This window comes from Schistocerca cancellata, chromosome 8 (assembly GCF_023864275.1).
Source record: "Schistocerca cancellata isolate TAMUIC-IGC-003103 chromosome 8, iqSchCanc2.1, whole genome shotgun sequence".
NCBI classification, from domain to species: domain Eukaryota; kingdom Metazoa; phylum Arthropoda; class Insecta; order Orthoptera; family Acrididae; genus Schistocerca; species Schistocerca cancellata.
The window spans coordinates 246815671-246840306 of record NC_064633.1 but is presented as its reverse complement, the minus strand read 5'-3'; the positions used below and the strand labels follow the sequence as shown (position 1 = coordinate 246840306).

General features: G+C 45.4%; 1 protein-coding gene across 1 annotated transcript in view; it reads left to right on the top strand.

Annotated features, from left to right (window-relative positions):
• The window catches only part of LOC126095495 (glucose dehydrogenase [FAD, quinone]-like), a 183273-nt gene extending 168936 nt beyond the window's left edge, over positions 1-14337 (top strand). The window contains exon 7 of the mRNA XM_049910284.1: positions 13989-14337. Coding sequence (XP_049766241.1) covers positions 13989-14337 — 349 coding nt within the window. The remainder of the gene's footprint in view (positions 1-13988) is intronic.
• Positions 14338-24636: the final 10299 nt, after the last annotated feature.

Genomic DNA, 24636 nt, shown 5'->3' with positions numbered 1-24636 from the left:
TCCTACTATGCAAAGCTCGAGCTTCGAAAGAATTATCATGTCGTATACATCGGTAAAGAATACTGGAATTTTTCTCAAGGTTAGCGTCTATGCTATCTCTCTCTGAGCCAGCCGGCGCACCCGGCAGCCTGCTGTGCGAGTCATTGTCTGTTTCTTTGTTGGCATGGGTCTTTATTGGGATTAGGTGACCTAACTTCTACAAATTCACCGTGACGAGAATCCCGCCAGTTCTGATGCAGTTCAGGTCTGTCGTTACGATCATATCGTCTGTCGTCATGTCGGTAGTTCCTGTAGCTTCTTTCTCGTCGGTTAAGTGGTGGAGAATTTCTCCCTGAATCGTAACTGCGCGCTGGACTGTTGCGTATGAAGTTATTCTGTCTCCCGTGATAATAATTGATCTGGTTGCCAAATTGTCTGTTTCTATGATTGTCTCTGTCATATTCATTACTACGGAAATGCGATCTTTCTCTGTAACTATTACTCTGCCAGTGGTTGTCATACGGGTGGTGTCTGTTTTGGTCACGATTTACGTTGTAAGAATAGGCTTGTCGTGGCCATTTATTGTTTCTGTCGTTACGGAATTGTGACGGATGTGACCTGTAGTGATTGTTTTCCTGTTTCCGCATCCCACGACTGTCTGTGTCAATTTCTAATTCTTGTAAGAGTCCCTCAAAAGCTTCAATGTCGTCTTTGCAACGTCCTGCCAAAATAATATGCCGTAAATGTTCAGGTAATTTGATTAAGCAAATGCGGATGAGTTCTGAGGGACTGTATGGGTTTGACAGGTACTGATTCTTGTGCAACATGTCTTCAAAATATTTGACAAGACTGGAAAATTCAGATTGTTCAAAGTGTTTCATCATCATGAAGCTATGTTTTACTCGGTCTTGTGTAGCTTGTGACCAATATGCTGAGAGGAAGGCATGGTAAAATTCTCCTTCACTGTGACACTCGTGAATGACCGATCGCATTCTTACAGCTGGTTCATTCTCCAAGTAGCCACACATAAATTCTAACCTGTGCTCCAATGACCAGTTGGGAGGAAAACAATGAGAGAATTGATGGAGCTACGCTTGTGGATGAATGTCGTTGGCAGAATTCTTAAACATTTTGAATTTACGTGTAGTAATGAACAGCTTATAGTCAAAATCATCATGTCGGCGAGTCGCATGTCGGTCATTGTTACGACGCTTCGGCGGTTCCATCTCAAAATTCGGTGCACATTGCCAATTTCTTTCATAACTTCCGAAATGCCCTGTGTTATTATTTTGTGGCTGTTCCGTATTTCTATGTCCCTCTTCCCTTATTGGGGCGCGAGTGTCCTCTGAAATATGTAATTCTTGTATTACCTGTGTCAGCTGATCTTGTACTTCCCGGATTTATCTTTGGTGTTGCGTATCAATTTGATTCAGATTTTGTTTCAGTTTCCTAATTTGTTCGCTCTCTTCTGTGTCATTAAAGACTACCGATTTTGTGTCATTCAGATTATCATCTACCTTCCTAGATAAATTATTTAGCTGATCCGAAAGTTCAACTACTTTCTCTGATAATGAACTAATTTCCTCCATGTGTCTTTCTACTGTGTACTTTAAGTTTTCCTGAGTTTTTGCAAGTTGCGTAACCGAATCGGTAGACGCAACTGAGTCAATTTTAGCTTGCAAGGTCTCATGATTTTCATGAACAATAGTTTGCAGTTCTTTTATGGCTGCTTCATGATTCTGTAATGCATTTTCATGACGCAAAAAAATAGGTTGGAAATGCTCACAAATTTGTGTTTTTACGTCATTACAGGCTTTTTGACATTTCGATTCTATTTTATGTAACTCAGTAGTTAAATCTTCACGTGTTTGTTCAAGCGTGGTGTGAAGATTTTGTTCCATTGCGTCTAACTGTTGCTGTGTTTGTCTCTGATGTTGTTCCATTGTGTCTAACTTTTGAAGCTTTTGCTGTGTTTGTCTCTGATTTTGTTCCATTTGTTGCATTAGTTGTAATAACAATGCATTAGTGTCTGGAATCTGTTCCTCTACGCTTTTCGGCAGTGCATTTGCACCGGCAACATTCACATTTTGACTAGCAGAAAATGTATCTTGACTTATTTGAGAAAACGGTGAGGACGCAAAACCTGAATCTACAGTATTTGCAAAATTGTGTCCTATCATTTCGGATTCCTGAGGCGAGCTGTTGCCGACCGATCGATCGATAATGCTTCCCTGTTCACTAATTGTTTCACTGTCTACACCATTATTTGCCGCCCGCTCCATTTTCCTTTGCACAATTACCAAATTACTACTTGGAATGTCTGTTAATTCACTACACAGTGGTGCTGATAAGCTACGCTCGTTGTCACTATTATTTCTCAGTTTACTTTGGAGCCTAGTGTTACGTTTTTCACACGCCATTATTGTGACAATATTTCACACGATAACACAGAAAAACACAATTTGAAGAGCAAAAATAAGAGAACACATTAACATAGCACTGAAAATAATATCTAGTTAATTGCAAGCGCAGCTGCGAAATACTTGGTGCAAATCTACATGCATGCCACAACTGTTTTACTGTGCAACAATGAAAAGCCACAACTACCAAGGAAATTCTCTCTATAATTACGCGCTAGCAATAAACAAAAGCTACACTAATTACACAAACTACAAGAAAAAATCAGAAGATTCCAGTGAGGTATCCTCGGCTAAGGGTCGACATATGAAACGTCCCCTTAGAACAATTTATATATGAAATGTCCCCTTAGAACAATTTATACAAGACCGTGCTTCAACTGACACACAATGTTTTTAGCCCAACGCAATCTGACTATCAAAGATCCCTGCAAAAGAATGGCCCTGAGTAACATTAAACTATACCTTTCAGAAATCACTTACCTGTCTTCATTACTCGAACTACTGCAATACAGCGAGCGCCACTACTGCCAGCTAAATAAAAGATTCAAACTACGGAAGGCACTAACTACTGATAGGGATAGATAGCAAATGAAAGATATTAATAGAGAACAAACAATGTATTTACCTTAATAGTCATAATATATATAGCAGTTCATGACAAATTACAAAACTCCGCCATCTCTCTCCCCACATCCACCACTGCTGGCGGCTCACCTCCAACTGCGCAACGCTACGCGCTGTTCACATCCAGCTGCCGCTGCCCAACACTACAATGGCAGACAACAATGCAAACTAGCCACAGACTGCACACAGCACAGCCAGTGATTTTCATACAGAGCGCTACGTGGCATTACCAATATAAAAATCTAAACAGCCTACTTACAAGGGAATGAGGGTGGGGAGGGGGGGGGAGGAGATGATGGACAGCAAGGGAATGGAGGAGATGGACACTGATATGGATAGATAGAGAAAGGAAAGAGGAGAAGATGAGCAGGGATATGGGGAAGGAGGAGATGGCAGTGAGAGAAGGTGGCGAGGAAATGGACGGAGAAAGGGAGCAGGAAGAGATGGACAAACACAAGAGGGAGGAAATGAATTAAGGGGGGAAGGGCGAAGGAGGTGGACAGCACGGGATGGAGCATATGGAGAGTATGTGGAGGAGCAGATGGACAGAGACAGGGGTGAAGGGGGTAGACTGAGAGAGAGTGTGGAGGAGATGGACAAGAGGGGATGAAGGAAGAGATGGACCAGTTAAAGACTGGAATAACTGTATATTATCCAGGCAAGGCCATAGTGCTAAAGACGTCTCAGACGCCTTTGACCTGCCGCTGGAATTAAGCTATCTCCAAAGAGTCTTCCGAGAAAATGCCTACCATCACCACCAGGAATCACAAGCCATTTCTGGTGAGACTTAGCGGAAAACACCATGAAAGAAGAAAGCGAGATACAGTATTTGTGGTTTTGCCCTTCCGTGGCACGGTGTCGGGAGAGATCAGTCACCTCATAAAGAGAGACAGCATTTCATCAGAGTTCAGGCCCCCAGTAAAAATACAACACCTCATGAGACCTGTGAAAGACGATCTAGGGCTTAGAACGCCTAGAGTGTACGAGATACCACGTCGATGTAGCTACGTTAGGTAAAAAGCGCGTAGTGTAGAGCAAAGCAAGATGCAACACGAAATGCCGGCCGTTGTGGCCGAGTGGTTTAGGCACTTCAGTCCGGAACTGCACTGCTGCTACGGTTGCAGGTTCGAATCCTGCCTCGGGCATGGATGTGTGTGATGTCCTTAGGTTAGTTAGGTTTAAGTAGTTCTAAGTCTAGGGGACTGATGACCTCAGATGTTAAGTCCCATAGTGCTTAGAGCCATTTGATCCATTTTTTTGCAACACCAAAGGTGCTTGCGCCTGCGCTATGCGGAAAAATTCGCTGTGGCAGAACACGGTTTAGGAAATCGACAATGAGTTATGTTCTTACGAACAGGACAAACGGACTTTGGAATACCGCTGTAAACAAGCCATAGATATAAAAATATCTGAAAACGCCATCAATGTGACGTCGGTTCGAAACTCAACACAGCCTGGAATTCGACCGCAGCGAGTTTGATCGTGAGAGGGATGCGGGACGAAAACATTAACAAATTTGGCGAGAAAGAGATCGCCATTGACGTCACAGCTAGCCTCGCGGCCATATAGCGACGAGGCCACGAGATCGTGCGTTCATACATAACATTTATGGTGGTGGTAAGTTCCTATGGGACCAAACTGCTGAGGTCATCGGTCCCTAGGCTTACACACTACTTATCTAACTTAAACCAACTTACACTAAGGACAACACACACACCCATGCTCGAGGGAGGACTCGAACCTCCGGCGGGGGTAGCCGCGCGACCTGTGGCAAGACACCTCAGACCGACCGCCTAACCCGCGTTGCTAACATTTATGTTGTAAATTCGTAAACAAATGACTCACTGATCTCTTGAATTTTATATTCGGCTTCTGTCTCCTCAAGTAGCTGATAATCGATTCCAAAAATGAACTCCGACAGGCCCTTCAACTTTTAGTTGATCGGAAATTCGTTATCCTTTACAATAGCTACTACAGTTCAAGCAATAGCATGTGCTGTGTAGAAACTATTGTCACTTTTTTAATGAACTCTGTTTACTGTCGCTTATCAACGTCGAAGGATCTTCGTGATTGCCTTTAATGTTGACGTAAAGATTCTAATTCAGGTACACAGTTTCCCAGCTTGAAACGTCCCCTTAGAAAAATTTATAAATGACAGGAACACGTGAAGATTTAACTGCAGAGTTACTTAAGATTGAATCTAAATGTCAAAAAGTCTGTAATGACGTAAAAACACAAATTTGTGAGCATTTTCAACCTATTTTTTCGTGGCATGAAAATGCATTACAGAATCACGAAGCTGCCATAAAAGAACTGCAAACTATTGTTCATGAAAATCACGAGACCTTGCAGGCTATAATTGACTCAGTTGCATCTACCGATTCGGTTACGCAACTTTCAAAAACTCAGGAAAACTTAAAGGACACAGTAGATACGATTTCAACACAAAGGGACACTCTGAAACTTCCTTCAGAAAAACACACTGAGGAAATCAGTTCACTATCGGAGAAAGTAGCCAACTTTAGGATAAGTTCACTAACTTGTCTACAAAGATAGATGATGATCTGAATGACACAGGACCGGTAGCCTTCACGGACACAGAAGAGTATGAACAAATTAAGAATTTTAAACAAAACCAGAATCAAGTCAATACACAGCACAAAAGAGGAACCCGGGAAGTTCACGATCAGTTGGCACAAGTAATACAAGAATTACATATTTCAGAGGACACTCGCGCTCCAATCCGGGAAGAGGGCCATAGAAATGCGGAACAGCCACAAAATACACTCCTGGAAATTGAAATAAGAACACCGTCAATTCATTGTCCCAGGAAGGGGAAACTTTATTGACACATTCCTGGGGTCAGATACATCACATGATCACACTGACAGAACCACAGTCACATAGACACAGGCAACAGAGCATGCACAATGTCGGCACTAGTACAGTGTATATCCACCTTTCGCAGCAATGCAGGCTGCTATTCTCCCATGGAGACGATCGTAGAGATGCTGGATGTAGTCCTGTGGAACGGCTTGCCATGCCATTTCCACCTGGCACCTCAGTTGGACCAGCGTTCGTGCTGGACGTGCAGACCGCGTGAGACGACGCTTCATCCAGTCCCAAACATGCTCAATGGGGGACAGATCCGGAGATCTTGCTGGCCAGGGTAGTTGACTTACACCTTCTAGAGCACGTTCGGTGGCACGGGATACATGCGGACGTGCATTTGTTGGAACAGCAAGTTCCCTTGCCGGTCTAGGAATGGTAGAACGATGGGTTCGATGACGGTTTGGATGTACCGTGCACTATTCAGTGTCCCCTCGACGATCACCAGTGGTGTACGGCCAGTGTAGGAGATCGCTCCCCACACCATGATGCCGGGTGTTGGCCCTGTGTGCCTCGGTCGTATGCAGTCCTGATTGTGGCGCTCACCTGCACGGCGCCAAACACGCATACGACCATCATTGGCACCAAGGCAGAAGCGACTCTCATCGCTGAAGACGACACGTCTCCATTCGTCCCTCCATTCACGCCTGTCGCGACACCACTGGAGGCGGGCTGCACGATGTTGGGGCGTGAGCGGAAGACGGCCTAACGGTGTGCGGGACCGTAGCCCAACTTCATGGAGACGGTTGCGAATGGTCCTCGCCGATACCCCAGGAGCAACAGTGTCCCTAATTTGCTGGGAAGTGGCGGTGCGGTCCCCTACGGCACTGCGTAGGATCCTACGGTCTTGGCGTGCATCCGTGCGTCGCTGCGGTCCGGTCCCAGGTCGACGGGCACGTGCACCTTCCGCCGACCACTGGCGACAACATCGATGTACTGTGGAGACCTCACGCCCCACGTGTTGAGCAATTCGGCGGTACGTCCACCCGGCCTCCCGCATGCCCACTATACGCCCTCGCTCAAAGTCCGTCAACTGCACATACGGTTCACGTCCACGCTGTAGCGGCATGCTACCAGTGTTAAAGAGTGCGATGGAGCTCCGTATGCCACGGCAAACTGGCTGACACTGACGGCGGCGGTGCACAAATGCTGCGCAGCTAGCGCCATTCGACGGCCAACACCGCGGTTCCTGGTGTGTCCGCTGTGCCGTGCGTGTGATCATTGCTTGTACAGCCCTCTCGCAGTGTCCGGAGTAAGTATGGTGGGTCTGACACACCGGTGTCAATGTGTTCTTTTTTCCATTTCCAGGAGTGTAATAACACGGGGCATTTCGGAAATTATGAAAGAAATTGGCAAGATTCACCGAATTTTGAGATGGAACCGCCGACACGACGTAACAATGACCGATATGCTACTCGCCGACACGATGACTTTGACTATAAGCTGTTCATTACTACACGTAAATTCAAAACATTTAAGAATTCTGGCAATGACATTCGTCCACAAGCGTGGCTTCATCAATTGTCTGATTGTTTTCCTCCCCTACAATAGGGGAGGCCAATGCCAACCAGCCACAGGCTGCACACAGCACAGCCAGTGATTTTCATACAGAGCGCTTCGTGGCGTTACCAACATAAAAACCTAAACAGCCTACTTACAAGCTCCTGTGGCAGAACTCACGTCTTTTCCCAATAAATCATCAGTTTCCACACAGCTAGTATGGCAGTTCGACGCAATTTCAAAAAGAAAGCCTGCAGCCAATCGGGACCAACCGATCTCTGTGTCATCCTCTGCCAGTGGCGCCACTCGATACAATATGGAGGGTCGTGGTGTCGGCACACTCCTCTTCTGGACATTGTCAGCTTCCTTCACCTTGCAGTCGCTACTTTTCACTCAATTAACTCCTCAATTGACGTTTTGAGGTTGAGTGCAACCCGTTCAGGTCCTCTCACGATGAAATAATCGCAGGAGATCGAAGGAGGGTCCTCCAAGCATAGCTTCCAGACACGAGAACCACTGAGTTACGGAGGTGGCCACAGTTAATTGATATTCCTGAAATTATAATAGGGAACCTTTAATGTATGTTTCACCAGATGGCAATTTGCTTCCATTTTTGTTTCGTGGGAATGACACACAAGTGAATAAATTTTCTTCTGTAAGTGAACTGATGGCGAAGACATTTCCATTGCTACGGCTGCTACCTTCTCTGGTCGGAAGGTAACAGGGTAACAGCTCGGCCCGCTCTGTCCTCTCTCTCTTTGCCTTGGGCTCACTGACGCCTCGTTCCACACAACAACTGCTAACTGTAACTTGAGGGCGCATTCCGTTAAGGAGACTAAGGAAACTGCCTACTTTCAAGTGGTTCAAATGGCTCTGATCACTATGGGACTTAACATCTGAGGTCATCAGTCCCCTAGAACTTAGAACTACTTAAACTTAACTAACCTAAGGACATCACACACATCCATGCCCGAGGCAGGATTCGAATCTGCGACCGGACGATCGCGCGGTTCCAGACTTAAGCGCCTAGAACCGCTCGGCCAAAACGGCCGGATGCCTACTTTGGATAATGAATGATTCTGTCGTGCAGAAGCGATTTTTGCAAAGTTGATGGTTTCGTTTCTATGAATTTTCCATTTTGAAGACTTAGAACTAATATTCCTTAGACAACTTACAAAAAGACCACAGGACAGTCAGATTTTACAAGGAGACCACACTGCAGTCGTATTTTTGTAACTTTTCATATTTATGGTACATGAAGCTAGAACTCGGTCACGAATCACCAAAAGCAGTGTGACAGGCCTGTCAAAACTTTTTTTTAGAAAATCAATTTTGAAGTTTTCCGGGCATCTTTAAAACTTGGACTATTTTTTGATGGGCCGTGTGGCCCTGCAGTAGAACGCATGCTTTATGGGTCCCACCTCTTCGGTTTCCACCTGCTGCAAATTTTTAAAGAAAGGTGAGTTTCAGACTATTTCCCTAAAGTATAAAATACATAAAGAGGAAAACAAAACGGTGGCGTTCGAGACTGATAACCTTTTGTTCGAGTCTCGTTTCGGCCATTATTTTTTTCTTTATTTCCGCCATTCAATCATAAATTTCATCAAATATATGCTAATTAACATACTTCTATTATTAATTTGTATAAAAAGTCAATTCTTCTTGTTTATAATTACATATTGCACATAAAATTCCAATTTTCATTGCAAACATAAATTCTAAATTACTGATTACTTAATAACAAGGATTGTAAATTTTTTTTCCATCAGTAAGTATTTTAATATCACAGGAATGTTCGTAGAATATGCATCTTTGTCTAAAAATTCGCAGCAACTGGGAATAGAACCGGAGCCGTCAACATACCACTTAGGCATTCCAGCCGAAAGTTATCCTCGTTTTAGTAAATTAAAACGACTTGTAAAACTTCAAAGTCGACTTCCTTGTGAATTTTTAAGAGTTGCATGTAACTCCTTTGGTTGACTGATGTTTTGAGTTCTCCGCTTCATGCACCATAAATACAAGGCTTGTTTTTCAAGTAATTGCCGTTTTGAAATAAACATAAAACCATAAAACAAGAATATTTCTCTCAGCAATTTTATTTTCATATGAAAGCCTGTACTTTAATCTACTTTTCTATAAATTCCCATCAGTATTAAGGCACTTATCATATCGCTGCACGACCAGCTTTTGAATACCATCCTCGTACAAATCCGCCACATTATTAGACAATCATTGCAACACGGTCGTTTTGACACCTTCATCATTATCGTGGCACTGACAACGTAGATGCATCTTCGACTGCAGGAACGCATGCTAGCTACTGAGCGCTAGATCGGGGTTGTACAGAGGGTTATCAAGTGGTTCCCAGCCAAATGATCCGATCAGCTCTTGCGTTCGACTGGCCGCGTATGGACTGACATTGTCACGGAGCAAAACAATCCCCTTACTCAGCATGCCACGCCTTATGTTTTGGAATGCACGGAACCCTTGTTTTAAGTTCTCACAATAAGTTGTAGAATTAGTGGTGTCACCACGATGCAAAAAATTCCACAAAAAGCAGCACATATGATTGCTCACAGTCTCCGTTGGACGGCTCACTATCTTGTGGAGGACGTGTCTCCTTGGCACCATGAAAAAATGTATCATGAATGCCGTCAGATTTTTGCGCCACCTCTGCTTCCTGCGAAGGTGGCTTAGTGGTCGATTCTGCGGCGTTTAGGCGACTTTCTTCCGGCAATATGTATCAGTGTCTGAGGAAGGAAGAGATTCGCATCGTCTCGGTACGAAAGCTTGTGAGGGTTTGACGTACAGTGTCGCCGCATAGGTGATTGGAAGGACAGTTGTGGTTCGGTTGGTGTTCGTGTCACCGTTCCATAGTTGTGTGATGCGTCATTGTAGGCATTCATTACGGACGTGGCATTCTTTTCACAACCAGAACATGTTCGAGGTTGTCCGTCGCAAATTACCACTGCTCGGCAGCCGCCTGTAGTGATGTATGGTGAGACCTGCCGCTTGAGATATATTCGGACTTGACTCTGTAATGGTACTTGAATTACGTAACCATTACGGCACCTCACCTCAACCTCTCGATACCAGCAATATTCTACTTTTTTTCTGTAAAGTAGTTAACATATTTCTGAGACAACATTGAGGTTTGATTTCATTAATGTAGAGGTACTTTGATACATCGATATGTTTATATTGCAATGATATTATTCTTATGTGTATTCTTCCTTTTGTCACTATGATCACAACCAGAACATGTTCGAGGTTGTCCGTCGTAAATTACCACTGCTCGGCAGCCGCCTGTAGTGATGTATGGTGAGACCTGCTTCCAGGTTTTGAGTTCTCCGCTTCATGCACCATAAATACAAGGCTTGTTTTTCAAGTAATTGCCGTTTTGAAATAAACATAAAACCATAAAACAAGAATATTTCTCTCAGCAATTTTATTTTCATATGAAAGCCTGTACTTTAATCTACTTTTCTATAAATTCCCATCAGTATTAAGGCACTTATCATATCGCTGCACGACCAGCTTTTGAATACCATCCTCGTACAAATCCGCCACATTATTAGACAATCATTGCAACACGGTCGTTTTGACACCTTCATCATTATCGTGGCACTGACAACGTAGATGCATCTTCGACTGCAGGAACGCATGCTAGCTACTGAGCGCTAGATCGGGGTTGTACAGAGGGTTATCAAGTGGTTCCCAGCCAAATGATCCGATCAGCTCTTGCGTTCGACTGGCCGCGTATGGACTGACATTGTCACGGAGCAAAACAATCCCCTTACTCAGCATGCCACGCCTTATGTTTTGGAATGCACGGAACCCTTGTTTTAAGTTCTCACAATAAGTTGTAGAATTAGTGGTGTCACCACGATGCAAAAAATTCCACAAAAAGCAGCACATATGATTGCTCACAGTCTCCGTTGGACGGCTCACTATCTTGTGGAGGACGTGTCTCCTTGGCACCATGAAAAAATGTATCATGAATGCCGTCAGATTTTTGCGCCACCTCTGCTTCCTGCGAAGGTGGCTTAGTGGTCGATTCTGCGGCGTTTAGGCGACTTTCTTCCGGCAATATGTATCAGTGTCTGAGGAAGGAAGAGATTCGCATCGTCTCGGTACGAAAGCTTGTGAGGGTTTGACGTACAGTGTCGCCGCATAGGTGATTGGAAGGACAGTTGTGGTTCGGTTGGTGTTCGTGTCACCGTTCCATAGTTGTGTGATGCGTCATTGTAGGCATTCATTACGGACGTGGCATTCTTTTCACAACCAGAACATGTTCGAGGTTGTCCGTCGCAAATTACCACTGCTCGGCAGCCGCCTGTAGTGATGTATGGTGAGACCTGCCGCTTGAGATATATTCGGACTTGACTCTGTAATGGTACTTGAATTACGTAACCATTACGGCACCTCACCTCAACCTCTCGATACCAGCAATATTCTACTTTTTTCTGTAAAGTAGTTAACATATTTCTGAGACAACATTGAGGTTTGATTTCATTAATGTAGAGGTACTTTGATACATCGATATGTTTATATTGCAATGATATTATTCTTATGTGTATTCTTCCTTTTGTCACTATGATCTTTGTCGTACTTGTAACTCTGATTTTTGGGCGCGTAAGCCGTTATTAGGGAGTCAAGTCTTGGTCGTCATGTTGAAAAGACGCAAATTGTAGTCAGTTTATGAATTGTGAACTTTAACAGTGAGGAAGATATTTTCAAATATGTTTTATATTGTGAAGTGATATTGCAACAAAAGTAATAAAAAAGAAGTGTAACTTAAATTCGGAGTTCTGATTACTTTTTTACATCACCATTGTGCTAACTTGCAAATGTTTAATCTTCAAGAATGGTTTATGTGTATTCTTCCTTTTGTCACTATGATCACAACCAGAACATGTTCGAGGTTGTCCGTCGTAAATTACCACTGCTCGGCAGCCGCCTGTAGTGATGTATGGTGAGACCTGCTTCCAGGTTTTGAGTTCTCCGCTTCATGCACCATAAATACAAGGCTTGTTTTTCAAGTAATTGCCGTTTTGAAATAAACATAAAACAAGAATATTTCTCTCAGCAATTTTATTTTCATATGAAAGCCTGTACTTTAATCTACTTTTCTATAAATTCCCATCAGTATTAAGGCACTTATCATATCGCTGCACGACCAGCTTTTGAATACCATCCTCGTACAAATCCGCCACATTATTAGACAATCATTGCAACACTTCCTCCTTCAGCCAATAAGGACACTTCTCTCATTTCCTATATATATATTATATATCCAAACCTTTAGCCAATGGGCGTTCAGATCGCGGTTGCAAGGTGGATCTGACGTCACGTTTGCGGACGTTGTGACTGAAGTTTGTCTCTCAGCACTGTCTGGAATCATCACTACCTAGAATTTCGACGATTGAGCCATGAGTTCACAACGAGACCAGCGTGGGAAACACGAAAAGATGAGTGCCTAGTTTATCCATTATTTCATGAAATGACTTTATTAACTGTGCTCTAATGACACCTGCCACATAATACAACTTTGTTGTTGCCCGAAAATGCAATATTTAGCAGCGTGAGCAACACTACAATCATAATTAACTTTTGACCGTTGTTTTGATAGGGTTGTTAGAATTCACACCATTAAGTATCGGATACGTCGTAAATTGTGGCCATTTTTCGCCTATATGACTGTGGATTTTTCCATAAGGGCTTAGTTCCTCGATGACTTCGTCTTCATATATCTCGAAAGGCCGTTCGAAGGCTCGGATCGTGCGAAGGCCACTTCCACAGGTCCGACGTTGCCGTCGGAGTGCCGAAATCTTAGACCATGTCGCCTCCGTTGGATAATATCGTTGCAGACAGCGTCGGAAGTCATCTTAACATAAACGAGGCTAAGCCGACCGGAGTGGCCGAGCGGTTAAAGGCGCTACAGTCTGAAACCGCACGACCGCTACGGTCGTAGGTTCGAATCCTGCCTCGGGCATGGATGTGTGTGATGTCCTTAGGTTAGTTAGGTTTAAGTAGTTCTAAGTTCTAGGGGACTTACGACCACAGCACTTGAGTCCCATAGTGCTCAGAGCCATTTGAACCATAAACGAGGCTACTACTGTTCAGTAGGTGTATGTCGACCAAATCGTCACGGGGGATCTTCACACCTTCACGTAGGAAGTGTGCTCGACGACCAGTGCTGTGGGCCGTGCGCATTCACTCGAAAAGATCAACATAGGAGTATTCTTCCTGTAACAGTTGCTGATGACAGTTTGTTCGACTGACAAGCGCGGTGAGGCGGAAGTAAACAAACACTTCACTTGTGCAGCGGCAGAGGACGGCGGGTGCATTCTGTACTGCTCCTCTGCCAAAGACAGACTGAAGCGCTTCGGCCATCCGTGCACGAATCGCAGCCAGACCCAAACTTCCATATGTCCTCCTCCAGATATTAGAGCCTGCACTCGTACATTACGTACTGGTATTGCTGTATAGATAAAAAGTAGCAGACGCTGCTATTTGGTATTCGTGGTATCCTAGTACACACCACTCTTGAGCCACTGACTGTCTGCCCCTCAGGTTCGGACTGCAGCTGGGCCGGTCCAGAGCAGCGCGCGCGGCGCAACTGCGCGTGCGCGACCTGCCGCTGGCGGCGTGCAGCGACCACACGCCGCTGTCCGAGTCGTACTGGCGGTGTGCGCTGCCGCTGCTCAGCGAGTCGCTGCACCAGCCGGCGGGCACGGCGCGCATGGGCGCCCCAGACGACCCGGAGGCCGTCGTGGACTGCCGCCTGCGCGTCAGGGGCGTCGGCAGGCTGCGGGTCGCCGACGCCTCCGTCATGCCCACCATCGTCAGCGGGCCGCTCGACGCCACCAGCATCGCCATCGGCACCAAGGCCGCCGACATCCTCGCCGAGGACTGGGAGTAGACGTCCGCCTCCATCCGAGTCACACTGCTTGCTTAGTTTCCTCAGTACTGAGCTTACATTATATGAATGAAAAATTTATATTCGTGGCTGAAGCATTGTTCTGGGACATAATAAGATAAATGTACGAGGAGCGTTCAGTAAGTAATGCAGCACATTTCTTTCTGAAAGCAGATTGCTTTATTCAGGATTCTAATACACCATATTATTCCTCACTCTTTAACACTATCTTTTTGCATAATCCATTACCTCCATTCAATGCGACGGCCTTGCGCCACCTTACTTGGAGAGCCCTTATGCTCACATAGTACCAGTCTACTGGTCGACATCCGAGCCAATGTTTTGCTGCATCAATATCCAACAGACACCCAGTTGTGCAGCGAGGTGTTTAATTGTGATCCTTTGATCACCTCGAATGAGTGTGTCCGCACGTTCCAAGGCTGTGGAGTGACAGCTCTTTATAGTCTTCTGTTAGACGGCGAGGAACCCAGTGGGCACACGCCTATGAGTACCGCAACTGGTGGATGAGTGTGTTGCAACACCCTCATTGGCAGTGTAGCGAGAAGGAAGTGCTTCTATGGACGGTATCACTAACCTGGTGTCTTGCTGCTTCGGTAAGTCCCTCTTAGCACAGTAGTAGCGCTCAGTCGCCATGTTCCATGTAGGTGGTGATCCTGAGGAAGTGGAGTGTTTAGGGATGTCAGTTGTTAATTGTCAACAACATTTGTACTATACTTGTTTTAATACAGGAATTACTTTGTTACACACGTCACACAATCAGCATTTGCAATATGCCGCCTCTGGACTACGCCGTTATATTCGACCCTTTACACACGTTAACACCGTTTTCTGACTTTACATAATGACAGACACTGCCCATGACACGTGGCGTTCTGATAACTAGTAACTTCACTTTATATCTTGCTTAACAGTTGAGATATGCACTCGCGACCATTCTTTTGGAGCCGCCCCGGTTACCTGACCGTGCGTTTTGAGTGCCTCCTCGCGACTAACTCGCCCTGTCTTCCCGAAGCTCTTGCTAGGCGGATCTGACGTCACGTTTGCGGACATTGTGACTGAAGTTTGTCTCTCAACCTGTCTCAGATTGTAAGATCCTACTCTCGAATAGTCGAATCTTGTCCCTACTAAGGTTGCACAACATTGCCTCCTATGATTTTATCACTAATGCTCCTTGCTGGCGCTTAATTGTTAAATATACATGTAGTCTGGCTGTTACTGAGCATTCCCGATCTCATAAATGTGCGTAATACTTGGCTTAAACACATGAAGGCAATGCATGTATGCATTAGTGTCAGCACAGGCAACAGAGACGTCCAGTTGTGCAGTGAAGTGTTTGATTGTGCTCCGTCCATCACTTCGAATGAGAATGTCCACACGCTCCAACATTGCAAGAGTCGCAGGTGTGTAGCCGGCCAGCACGTGGGATACAGGACAGGTTTGCAGACCTTGTTGCGATGATGACAGACGCCTCAGTCAACGACTCACCGACCTTTTGCTCACTTTCAGGTCTCCGTAGAAATTCTGCAACCGCCTATGAATATCTGCGCTGCTCTGATTTTTTGCCAGTGACAGCTCTCTGATTGAAACGCACCTCCGTTACAGATGCCATGTTGAAGGCTGCGTATAGCGCCGCGTTTCGGAACTTCATGAAACCATAGAGACTGAAGCGCGAATATTCCACGACTTCTCACAACAAATTCTGCATTTTTTCAAGCGAAGTACGCCGTGAAAAACCATGTGTTGCATTGCTAACTCAATGCTCATCGTGTTACATTTAAAAAATTGGTTGATTCTCGAAATTTTAGATCTTGATCAATGTGAATACTATTTAAGTTAGAAAACAACTGACTACGTGCAATACTCAGAAAACACAGTATTAAACACCTAAACATTACAAAAACAATGCCACTAGAAAACGAATGTATTGGTCATTTCCGGATGTTGCCCCAGAACTATATTTAAAAAATATATTTCAAAGTGTTGTTGTGTTGAATTGTTTGAAAATAACTTAAACGCATACAGTACTCATGAAACTCAACAATAAAAGCTACAAATTATGGAAACAGTGTCACTTTAATGTGAAATTATTAACCATTGCTGAATGTAAGCCCAGCTCTATTGTGAAAAATATCTATCACTGTCTTGTTGTGATGAATTTTTGGAAAATAACTAAAATATGTCCAATACTCAGAAAACTCAATATTGAACATCTAAACACAGTGCCAGTGGAGTGTGAAAGTATATTTCGTGGCCCAGTATAGTCCCAGTTCCACACTAAAAGAAATATTTCGCTTTATTGTTCTGCTGAAATAAACAATCACATACTACATAGTGGATGCTACATTAGCGTAATACAGTGTGTTCTAAACACATTACAGTCCAAAATTACTAACAAACAGAAATTTATTCCTCGAAGACATGCTTACACTGCGATAAAAAATGGTTCAAATGGCTCTGAGCACTATGGGACTTAACTTCTGAGATCATCAGTCCCCTAGAACTTAGAACTACTTAAACCTAACTAACCTAAGGACATCACACACATCCATGCCCGAGGCAGGATTCGAACCAGCGACCGTAGCAGTCGCGCGGTTCCGGACTGAGCGCCTAGAGCCGCTAGACTACCGCCACTGCGCACGCAGTGACCCTACGGGAGCATAAGGCACTTGCGATCAGTGAGACGCTAATGTCTCAAGCGGACATTGGACGCAAACATGGGTTAATGTAAGGACGTGACAGAGTGGCAAAAAAGGGCAATTTAGTTTGGCCGTGCTCATGGCCAAAGGGTGTTTGAAGTTGCTGGATTTGTTGTTGTTTCGCGACGGACTGTTCATCGAGTTTACAAGCAGTGGTGTGACACACGTGGCCACAAAACGCGACGCCTGAATTGTGGCCAGAAAGTGATGTGATAGGGGGAGTGGATATGCGTTTCACGGCTTGTGAATAAAAGTCGCTTCCAAAACCTATCAGTGAGAGAACAATGCGACAGGAACTGCATGCTATGAACATTTAGAGCCGGTCACCTTGAAAGAGGCCATTGCCCACACAGGCACATTAAGAAGACAACAGCAAAGTTCATCGGGCTGGAAGGATATCTGACTGGTGTTCTGAACATTCTCACACTCTATTATGTTTCAATTGACCTGCAAAATTGCCTCACTTCAAACCCATATAAAATCCGTAGGACCTGTTGGAACAGCCGCCCGAAGTGGCCGTGCGGTTCTAAGCGCTGCAGTCTGGAACCGCGAGACCGCTACGGTCGCAGGTTCGAATCCTGCCTCGGGCATGGATGTGTGTGATGTCCTTAGGTTAGTTAGGTCTAACTAGTTCTAAGTTCTAGGGGACTAATGACCTCAGAAGTTGAGTCCCATAGCGGTCAGAGCCATTTTTGAACCTGTTGGAACAGCGGGTAAAACATCGACATCAGCATCCCCACAATGTGGTTGAGTTGCGCGAAGAGATCCTCAGCGAGTGACCTACCCTGGATGCGACATACTTGAACAACCTTGGGGACTCACTTCCTAGCCAAATACAAGATTTTATCAAGTTCAGAGCCTGGATTAACGACATTAAAAAATGCTTGAATTGATTTTCCTAAGGGTGACTAATTTTTTTTCCAGTGAACATATTTACTCTGTGCATAACGAAGTGTTATACTTTCAGCTAGGCCCCACTTTGGTGACATTGAACTATTGTGTCCTGTGAATACACTCATGTTAAGAAAAAACGCAACACCTCCAATAACTAGAGGTAGTACGTTCACATTCACAAGACATGTACATTAGTGTGTTCTGCCGCATTTCAGTCAGCTTGGTTCAGCATGTTTCCTTTTGCCTAGTGGGCGCAGGTCCACCATTGACCCTGCTAACTTATTCCATGAGTGATGACATCGACGCGTATAAGGCGCGAATCGCGTCCTGTGGTATAGCCATCCATGCTGCACTCACCTGGTTCCAAAGTTCATCTGTGGTGGTTGGCATCGCGTCGTAGAACTGCACCCGTCATTTCACCATATCCCACATATTTTCGACAGGTGACTTGGTGATCAGGAGGGCCAGGGCAAGGGGCTGACATCCTGTGACACCAAGAAGGCACGTGTTCGTGCAGCAACATGTGGTCGTGCATTGTCTTGGTGAAAAATGGCATCTGGGTTGTTGTGCAGAAAGGTATGGCTTCGGGTCGCAGGATGTCATTCACATATTCACACTGGTCACAGTGCCCTGAACTCGCATCAACTCTGTTAGCAGCTGTACCCGACAACACCCCACATCATGAGGCCTTGAGCTGATATTAATACGTAGTGTGCGAATGCAATCACTGTGATGGCGCTCCCCCTGTGTCCGGCGAACCAAAATGCGGCCATCATTTTCATACGAACAGAACCTGGAGTCGTATAAAAACACTATCTGATGCCATTCATATTCCCAGTGATGTAATTCTATTCACAATTGAAGTCCAGCATGTTTCTACACATTCGTCAAAGGTAGGCGGAGAAGTGGACGTCGCGCACGTAACCAATGCGGTAATAAACGACGACGGACTGTTACCCCCTGTGTTCAATGCTCCATTGCTGCGCCAAACCCGAAGAGAACGCAGATTTGTCCTGCAGTTTCATTCGGATGAGTATCGATCATCATTGGGGGTGGTCTGGATGGTGTGACCTGACTCATCTCGTCGTGTTCTACGGCCTTCCGTGAACCCTTCTGCACACACCCGTTGCACTGCCAAAACACTTTGTCCCACACTATCCGATGCCATTAATGCCCCCAGTAAAGTATTTCTATAAACAATTGCCGTCTAGCAAGTTTCTGCACATTCGTCAAAGGTAGGCGGAGAAGTGGACGACGCGCACGTAACCACATGAGCTGCAATTTCCCGGTTGGATGCGTCACATCCTCTCACGCCAGTAATACGCCTTCTTTCAGACTTATTGATTTGACGGTATGGTTCGCGCATACTGCTGCAAGGCATTCTGCATGTCTGCTGACGTCATACTGATCCATTACTTTCGGTTGATAGCGGTAACGAGAGCCACGGGCACATTTTACCAGTGGGTGGTGTTGCGCCGCGATGTCGGTGCGGAACATACTAATTTACATGTCCTGTGAATATGAACATCCTATCATTACTCGCTCAGTGTGCTCTGTTTTTTATGAACACGAGTGTAGATCAGTAAAACTACACGTTGTTTCAAGCAATTGTAAATCAAGTGCGGATGAAGTGCTGGATGCCAGATGTATTGCACTAGAATCGATAACTTGATCATTTAATATTTATGGTTAATAAGGCCTGATGGTCTTTCCTGTCTCAGCGGTTTTTTCGGACCCGAGTTGGTCACACACTGTCTGATCGATTTGAGCGGGAGAATGGCGTCCCTCAGGGCAGTGTTTTAAGTGTTACCCTCTTTGCCCTAGCCATCAACAGTAAAACATCTACTGTAAGGTGTCCAGTACAGTGCTCCTTATTTGTGGACGGCTTTGCTGTTTTCTGTTCCTCCAAAAAATGGTTCCAATGGTCCTGAGCACTATGGGACTCAACTTCTGAGGTCATTAGTCCCCTAGAACTTAGAACTAGTTAAACCTAACTAACCTAAGGACATCACACACATCCATGCCCGAGGCAGGATTCGAACCTGCGACCGTAGCGGTCTCGCGGTTCCAGACTGCAGCGCCTAGAACTGCACGGCCACTTCGGCCGGCTCTGTTCCTCCGCCAGTGTTGCAACGGTGAGCTGTCAGTTTTGCAACTTACAGTGCGGCGGTTAGAGGGATGGGCTACAAAGACGGATTTTCAGTTTTCTGCCGGTAAGTGTGTGTGTGTGTTCATTTTAATCGTTCTCGTCGTCCTTTTAATTTGCCTGCCTTGCATGCAGGGAACACTATCCTACATTTTAGAGACACAGTGCGGTTTGTGGGCCTCATGTTTGACTCCAGACTGTCATGGTTGCCACATCTGTGAGACCTGAAAGGCAGAACTCAGTGGGCACTGAATATCCTCGTGCCTCAGCCACCGGTCTTGGGGAGCGGACAGGGCGCGTCTCCTCCACTTTTATTGGGCTTTTGTGCGTTCGCGGCTGGATTACTGGTGCACGGTGTATGGGTCAGCGAGGTTCAAAAATGGTTCAAATGGCTCTGAGCACTATGGGACTTAACATCTGAGGTCATCAGTCCCCGGTCAGCGAGGCCCTCTTATTTGCGGATCCTTGACGTTGTCCACCAGGCGGGGATTCGCCTGGCCACGGGTGCTTATCGGACCAGTCCCATACCCAGCCTCTGTGCTGAGGCTGGGAAACCGTCACTTTCCATCCGGCAGCAGCTGCCCCTGGTTCGCTAGGTATGTAAGTTTCTTGAAGATCCAACCTCACCCGCTCCCCATATTGTCGCTCATCCGCCTCTGGACCGTCTTTTTTCTCACCGTCCCCGAGCCATGATGTGTGCAACGAGTGCTGGAGTCACTCAGAGTGGAGCCCGTACGGCCCCAAATGCAGGGTTTTAACTGCCTGCCACCCTGGTTACTGGAGAGGCCCAGAATGATTTTAGATTTGCTGCGGTACAAGAGAGATTGCACTCCTGCTTCCGTTTTTCGTGTCCTCAATGTCCGACTGCCTCAAGCGTTTACTGTCTTTGATGCAGAATTGTCTACTATCTTGCGGGCACTGCAGCAGATGAGACGCTCTTCCCGTCCTATATTTCTTGTCTGTTTCGGTTCACTAAGTGCTCTTCCCTCATTGCAGTGTTTGTATCCAGCACATAAAATAGTCCAGACCATTCAGAATGCCCTCCTCCAACTACGACTGGGGAAGGAGATGGCTTTCTGCTGGGTTCCAGGGTAGGTCGGCATTTCTGGGAACGAAAGGGCAGATCTCGCAGCCAAGGAGGGGTGTCTCGATCCGCAAGTATTTCAGTGTGCCATCCCCCTGCACGTACTCACCTCGCTATTGAGCTCACGAGTCATGCGTCGGTGGGCGGATGAGTGGCTGGAAATGACTGACAATGAGCACCGTTTAGTCAAGCCCACAACGTGTGTTTGGTGTACTTCCTTCCAGCTACGTAGACAGGTGGAGGTTCTCCTCACTCGGCTTCGGATTGGCCACAGTCCCATGACGCATTGCTTCCTGCTCAGGCGAGAGGACCTTCCAATGTGTGGTACTTGTGGCGTCCAGGTCATTGTACGCCACGTTTTATTCGATTGCGTATTATTTTCTGACCAGCGGGCCGCGGCTGACTTGCCGGCGAATCTGCCATCTCTTTTACGAAATACTCAACAAATGTGATTGAAGTTTTAAAGTTCTGTGACTTATCCAACGTTTTTACCAAGATTTTAGGGAGAGGGTCTTAATTTGTTCACAGGCCCATATTTTACGTAAATGATATTGACTGGATATTTTACATTTGGCTTGGCTTGTGCAGCATGATACAATGGTAAATTCGCTACGTGTAACCTGATGACGTGGAGCTTTTGAGTAGCGTTCTAAGTTGCTATCACGCACTGGATCCGGTAACGTGAAACGACACCCAGGAACAAGTTTCAGGACTCGCATTTGTCGCTTTAAGTATTCTGTTACATGGAGATGAGGCAAATTCTACCTTCTGGTTGGTTCGTGCTGGAGATCAGAGAACTGCTGGCTAGTTGATAACCCAGTCAGAAAAACACGGAGTGGAATAACGGAGGCGCTTGGGTTCAGACGTAGTTTCGTGGCTATAGTGCGGATCTTTATAATCAGGAGTAATTTTACTTACGTAGTGTCAATAGTGCACACAGGGTCTTTGACTATTAGAGTGAGCTCTTTCAAAATTATCACAAAATAGTACACTCAATTCAGTAGTGGAAGGTATCAAACGTCTATACCGTGAACTAAACACGCTCATTTTTACATAATTTTATTTCATCAAAAAACTCTAATAAAAACAAAGTTTAAAAATTTGAAAAATAACACTGGAGACCACCAACTGGAGAACAATACGTTTTAAAGTTTTAAAGACATGGGCAGTTTAAAAATTAAATTAGATACAGTCGCTTTGTGGAGTACAACATCTCACAACAGCTTCAAAAATAACCGCCAGGTTCTGCCTTCCAAACTGTTCCATTCTCAAACAGGTAAATTATGATACAGAAGGGATCACATTCTTCAATGAACTAAAACACACATAAGAAGCAATTATAGCACACGTACCTTAGAATGAAATAAGCAACTACGCCCCACACACTCTAAAAGGACGAGGAAAACTTTCTTGGATAATCTGATGTGAAAACCAAGTAAGGTGTCTGCTCATATATAATTTTTAAAGCACTGTCCCAGTAAGCATCAACATGAATACATAAAACCTAATGGCACTTAGCCAAAACGAAGTACTGTCTGTCGACACATTATGCTACTCACAGCATAGACGTGAACACAATGCTCTCCAACGCCGTCAGACTATTAAACAAGATTAATCGGTGGAGTACATTAATACCAAAGTTGACAACTGATGGTTTATCAAGCTGTAAAGCTCCACGTTTATTCGACTGCGTTCTCCTTTCTGTTCCTATAGTTGAAAAGCCACAAGCTGTACGGTGAAACCCAGCCAAATTATCAAATGGAAACAGCCGTACTTGTTACGCCCGTTAAGATTTAGGTAAAACGGACAGCAGCTTCAACAGCGCATAAAAAACTCATAATCTCGAAGTGGGAGTAGCTTGGGCCAACAATCATGACATTTTCATGTCAATGATCAGTTTACACTCGAAACGTAGGTCGAACACCACTTCACTTGCATGACCCTGCGAACATCCATTATAAATGCTGCCACTGAGCTTCTGTCCAAAGTTACATTGTGCCGACCCCGCCGCATCAACTCCACATGCGAAGAGCTCCACCACTGTTCCACAAGATTCGCTAGCTATTACATTCGCTGTAGGTGATAAGATCATAGGTCGATCGGCTTACAGCGCTTTGAAACCTCATCCCATGACTCTGCTGCCGCCTAGCGGGACGCCGGAGAAGGCCTTGCCTAGTACCTTCTAATATCGATAGCGGACCAGCTCGATAGGTACAAACGAAAGAAGCGAGTAGAGGACAATGAAGCAAGCAAATATGTGCAAAAAAAATAGGTCCAAGAAACCAATAGTTTCACCGATACGACGTATTACAGTTGAGTAGATGAACAGCTTAGAATAATCGAGGATCTAAACTGTAGATATGCACTTGATAACCAGCATATTCCAATAAGTGTTCCGCATGGCTATAGTTCATGTGAAGGTAGGCTTCAGCACGTTTCCTCATTAATGCCCTGGTTACGATCAGAAACAATTGGCGAACTACGATCATGCTCATAAATTAAGGATAATGCTGATACATGGTGAAACAACGCTCTGGTGGGCGGTTTGCGGGTTTAAATCACCTCGGAATATGACCATGCGGTGCATTTGACCTGCGGTCGTCGCACGGTAGCGCTGGTAGCAGTCCATATACGCAGAGGTGTGTTGGTGCATGTCAGAGTACGGTGCAGCGAGCAGGTGTGCAGACGTTTTCAGACGTGCTAATGGTGACTGTGTGTTGAAAATGGCTCAAAGAAAACATATTGATGACGTTATGAGGGGTAGAATACTAAGGCGACTGGAGGCTGGTCAAACACAGCAGGTCATAGCATGGGCCCTCCGTGTGCCACAAAGTGTGATCTCAAGATTATGGCAACGATTCCAGCATACAGGAAAAGTGTCCAGGTGCTACAGTACGGGACGTCCACAGTGTACAACACCACAAGAAGAGCGATATCTCACCTTCAGTGCCCGCAGACGGCCTCGGAGTACTGCAGGTAGCCTCGCTCTGGACCTTACTGCAGCCACTGGAACAGTTGTCTCCAGACACACAGTCTACAGACGACTGAGCAGACATGGTTTATTCGTTCGGAGACCTGCAAGGTGCATTCCACTGATCCCTGGTCACAGGAGAGCGCGTAAAGAACACAGTACATGCTCATTGGAACAGTGGTCCAAGGTTATGTTCACGGACGAGTCCAGGTATAGTCTGACCAGTGATTCTCGCCGGGTTTTGATCTGGCATAAACCAGAAACCAGATACCAACACCTTAATGTCCTCGAAAGGGACCTGTATGGAGGTCATGGTTTGATGGTGTGGGGTGGGATTATGATTGGTGCACGTACACCCCTGCATGTCTTTGACAGAGGAACTGTAACAGGTCAGGTGTATCTGGACGCCATTTTGAACCAGTATGTCCGCCTTTTCAGGGGTGTAGTAACTCCCACCTTCCTCCTGATGGATGATAACGCACGGTCCCAC